Raw genomic sequence first — 4,805 nt, 5'->3', positions numbered from 1 at the left:
CCGATCAATCGGCGTCAGGGATGGTTCGTTCAGCACAGATGAGCGGTCGCACGCGCAAGAGACGAGACTGCCTGAGGAAGTCAAAGGCGTCCAGGCGAGCGAGGAAGTTGACAGGAAAATGGCCAAGCACACGCACACGCACACACGCACACGCACACACAACGCACAACGCAACGGCTGATGATTTGATAAGAAGAAGAGGAAGAAATGGATTGCAGCAATCGCGTGGGGATTTGCAGGTTGATAGTGGCGAATAAAACACAAAACGCACCGTGACGAGGCACTTTGGGGGGCTCGATTGCGACTGTGGCACTACCTGGGATGGTTGCTTGTTGCGGCAAATGACGTGTGCGTGCTTGGGTTTATTGTTTGTGTTGTGTTTGTGTTGTGTTGTGTGCGTGTGTGTTGTGATGTGGTGTGTTGTGGTGTGTTGTGTTTGTGTTGTGTTGTGTTGTGATGTGGTGTGTTGTGGTGTGCTTGTGTGTGTGTGTGTGTGTGTGTGTGTGTGTGTGTCTGTCTGCACTTGTCTGTGTGTATGTGTCTGCAACTCTGTGTGCGTGATGGCACAGCTGTCCACGTTCCCTGTCTTCCCACTTGCATTCATTCACTCATTCACATCAAGCATTCACACGCATGTTCGTTCGTTTGTACCAAAGGACGACACGTGGGCAGCGCGCACACACACACACACACACATGCACACAAACACACACACACACACACACACACACACACAACACACACACACAACAACACTCACAACAATACGTCCGAATCTAAGGACCTGACTTAGTTTCTTATGGTTAGAACTAACTACGCCATAGCTAAAACTGGAGTAATCGCTTATTCCAGCCCAGTTACGTTGTGTTCGCGATTGCTTTGAAGGCGCAACTTCTTAACTCCGGCAGGAGGACTTAACTAAAATAGGATTAGTCTTTTTTAGAAGGCAAGTATCCTGGTATGTACTTTGATTACTCCGATTCTTGGTGTAGCACACAACACACACACACACACACACACACACACACAAACACACACACACAACAACAACTCACACAAATATCCGCCCGGTACCAGCAAAGCTCACTTGCTGATGAGCCACGGGGCGGGCTGCTTTGCAAAGAAGGCGTGCAGGCCGCTCTGCCCTTCCTCGCTCGCCCGCTGGTCCGCCAACGCCTCCGCTGTCAGCTGCAGCACATCTGTTCACGGCGATGATGATCGTGTTGATGGTGGCAAAAGCAGCAACGACGTTAGGAAATGCGAGCGGGAACGACGAACAGAGCAGAAATAAAATCGCACGCAACCTGGCACACACACACACACACAACACAACACACACACTCTCTCTCTGACTCACTCACACACTCACACATACACACTCTGTCTCTCACCATCGGTGATGTGCCTGTTGCCGACGTCTGCGATGAGGCGCTTTGTGTTGGCGGCGGCGTTGGGGCCAACGCGTGACAGCGACTCCCGCAACTTGCCCTCCCACTCCTCAAGCCCAGATGCATCCTCAACAACCTGCACCAGTGGAGTTGTGAGACTGATTGAATGGAAGACGCGCGCGCGCGTGTGTGTCTCTGTGTCTGTGTGTGTCTCTGTGTCTGTGTGTCTGTGTCTGTGTGTGTGTGTGTGTCAAAACCGCAGTGCTGGATTTCTGCTTTTGCCCACATGCACACCCTCCACAATGCCTTACCACACTCATTGATCTTCCCATCACCCCGTACACACTTTTCCGTACCTCGTGCACCAGTCCAATCTCCTGCGCGCGGGCGGCGTTGATGTTCTCTGCAGTCAACATGTACCTGTCGGTGACACAGGCACGCGCTGTGAGACACACGGAGGCAAACACGGAAGGTGCGAGGGCAGCCGGCTACTTGTACTCACGCTCATGTACGCACACACGCACATACACACATACAAACATGCATACACACCTCCACTGGCACACACACACACATACACACACTGACACGCACCTGCGCGCTTGCGGGATGCCAATGCGGGCGATGACATAAGGAGAGATTGTGGCGGGAATCAAACCCAGCTTCACCTCTGAAAGCGTGAAGAACGCCTTGCTCGTCTGGTGCATGGTGTGTGTGTGTGTGTGTGTGTGTGTGTGTGTGTGTGTGTGTGTGTGTGTGTGTGTGTGCAACATGACGCGTGTTGAGAAGAGTAGCGGTGGGCGAGTGTCAACGACAAACATGATTGGTCATTGCGAGACAGCTCCAGCACCCAAGCATAGAGCATCACCAGCACCAGCATCACCACCAACAGCAGCAAAACACACGACCTCAGTCCCACACTGAGCCCACGAGCACGCATGCAAGCTTATGGGGCACAGAAGCGATGCGCACTTACGCAAACGGCAATGTCGCAGCAGCTCACAAGACCAACACCGCCCCCAAACGCGGGACCTTGCACAAGCGCGATTGAGGGACAAGGGAGCGTGTTGAGCTGGTACAGCATCCGCGACAGCTTCAGCGAGTCCTCAACGTTCTCCTCCTAACGCATTGACGCAAGTGTGTGTGTGTGTGTGTGTGTGTGCGGACAACGCGTGAGTTGAGAAGGATGACCAAACACACCCATGCGAGACAAAGGGCGTGGTCACTGCGCTTCAAAGCACGGGCATAGTTGGTGACGCAAGGACAGCATATCATTCATCAACTCCAACAACAAACCTCCCCCCCCCCCCGCCCTGCCCAAAACAACAAGGAGCGCACCCGTGTCAGGTTGATGGAGTTCTTCATCCATTTGAGGTTGCCGCCGGCAGAGAAGAACTTGCCGGTGGACTTGACAAACACGCCGCGCAGGTTCTCTGTCTTGTGCAGCTCAGTCAGCACATCGGTGTAGCGGGCAATGACCTGAAGTGGCGTGACATGTAAACAGTGTGATCAGCAGGCAAAGGTGTTCGTTTGATTATATGTGTCGCATATCCTCACACATACAAAGAGTCGGGTTTGTGTGCAAACACACCCCCACACAATTACACACACAATCACACCACTATCACACAATCACAATCACACCACTGTCACACAATCACACACAATCACACACAATCACACCACAATCACACACCTTGTCGGAGAAGGTGTTGAAGCCGTCTGGGTTGTTGAGAACCATGGACGCAAAGCCATCACCGTCAACCTCAACCGTCACTGCCTTTGCGGCATCCTCCTCATTGGCCGTGCTCAACCCTCTCCTGCCCAACAAGAGCCCACGCCGTCCAAGCACACCACCACCGACAGCAGCAGCAGCAGTGGCAGTGGCGGTGGCAGTGCCTCTGCCTCCAACAACACTCGCAGCGCGCAACATCATCATCGTCTACAATCGCTTTGTCTGTCGCTCTGTCGTTGGTTTGTCACTTGACATTTATGTGCACCATTCACAATTATCCACCACTATGCGACGACACGACAGACAGACAAAGACTTGTGCAGGCCAGCAACGCGCAGTGCGAGTGCAACAACGCAAGCTCAGTCGTACGCTGCCAGGAGATTGACATCTGGGGGAGGCGACAGCGGGCGACCAAGATCAGTCATGTACTTCCGGTAGATTTTCCTGTGGCGTGGTGGGGGATGATGAGGGTGAGTCGATTGGTGAGTGTTGGGTGAAGGTGCACAAAAGCGCCAACACGAAATACATGAATGAATGAACGAATGAATGAACAGAACCAACATGCATGACACACAGTCGAACACAACTCGTATACACGCACAACTCGCACGCACGCACGCACGCACATGAGGGTCTCTGGGACATCCTTGGGTGCGTTCTTGCACATCTCCTCGAGGCGCTTCTTGTCATTGAGCGTGCCGTCCAAGTCTAGCACATGTCCAATCAAAGAGCCCAGGAACTGCACAGCCAAGATGCAAGAAACATGCACACACACGCACACATACATATGCATGTAAGTGAGTCAGGATGATAAAACGTCAAAGGAAAGACGAGCCACACCGAAAGCCAACACAAACAGCTGCAGCTGCCGCGGGGTGCAACTGCAATCCAATTAAAAGCTGCACACGTAAGCAGCACGTGTGCGGCGCCCGACCTCGCAGTGCTGGACGGTGACGCGGGTGATGCCGTGCGTCAGCGTGTGGATCAGCTTCTTCTTGAACAAGGGCGTCCTGGACGCGCGCACAGAACAGCACAGCAGTGTACAGGCACCACCGAGCGCATCACAAGCGTGAGCCATGATCCACAACCACAAAAAGAATTGTCACCTGCACGCAAAACCAAACACGCGCCTTGCCCTTCCGCTCCAGCCACTTTGCACTCCTGTCACCGTTGGCCAGGCACTCGTGTCAACAGCAGCGCCACCCAAACCACGCGTGCACACGCACTTCCTGCGAGTGAACTTGAGCTGCCACTTGAGGAAATACAACTGCTCCACTGAATCGTCAGACTCGAGGTCAATGTGCTGTTGGTGTGTGTGTGTGAGCGTGTGTGTGTGTGTGTGTGTGTGTGTGTGTGTGTGTGTGTGTGTATGTGTGTGTGTGTGTGCGTGTGTGTGTGTGTCAGGGTGTGACTCAGTGAGGGTGTGAAAGAGGACAGACAACAAGTTCCACGCTGATGCTGCTATCATCCAAGCAACAGCAAGGTGGCACCACTTGGCAGGCAGGGGGGTTGAGTGTGGTGGTTGGTGCGACGACTCACAAAGTACGAGTTGTAGAAGAGGTCGTGGCCGATTTCCGTCAGCTGGTCGTCCATCATCTCACTGCACAGCACAACCAAGACAGCAGCAGGTCAGCCCGCTTTACTAAAAACATGACGCGTGTGCCGAATTTGGTTTCTGCACT

At 53.4% G+C, this 4,805-nt stretch overlaps 1 protein-coding gene across 1 annotated transcript in view; it reads right to left on the bottom strand.

The window, feature by feature from the left end:
* Positions 1 to 3,359: 3,359 nt before the first annotated feature.
* Positions 3,360 to 4,805, bottom strand: part of PTSG_11954 (uncharacterized protein) — a 21,761-nt gene continuing 20,315 nt past the window's right edge. The window contains exons 47-51 of the mRNA XM_004996488.1: positions 4,663 to 4,723; positions 4,350 to 4,426; positions 4,058 to 4,133; positions 3,750 to 3,862; positions 3,360 to 3,567 (exon numbers count right to left, since the gene is read on the bottom strand). Coding sequence (XP_004996545.1) covers positions 3,483 to 3,567; positions 3,750 to 3,862; positions 4,058 to 4,133; positions 4,350 to 4,426; positions 4,663 to 4,723 — 412 coding nt within the window. The 3' untranslated portion in view covers positions 3,360 to 3,482. The remainder of the gene's footprint in view (positions 3,568 to 3,749; positions 3,863 to 4,057; positions 4,134 to 4,349; positions 4,427 to 4,662; positions 4,724 to 4,805) is intronic.

The sequence above is a fragment of the Salpingoeca rosetta genome (assembly GCF_000188695.1).
Source record: "Salpingoeca rosetta unplaced genomic scaffold supercont1.6, whole genome shotgun sequence".
Classification (NCBI taxonomy): Eukaryota; class Choanoflagellata; order Craspedida; family Salpingoecidae; genus Salpingoeca; species Salpingoeca rosetta.
Note: the sequence above shows the minus strand (reverse complement) of the source record. Positions and strands in the feature narration are given on the sequence as shown.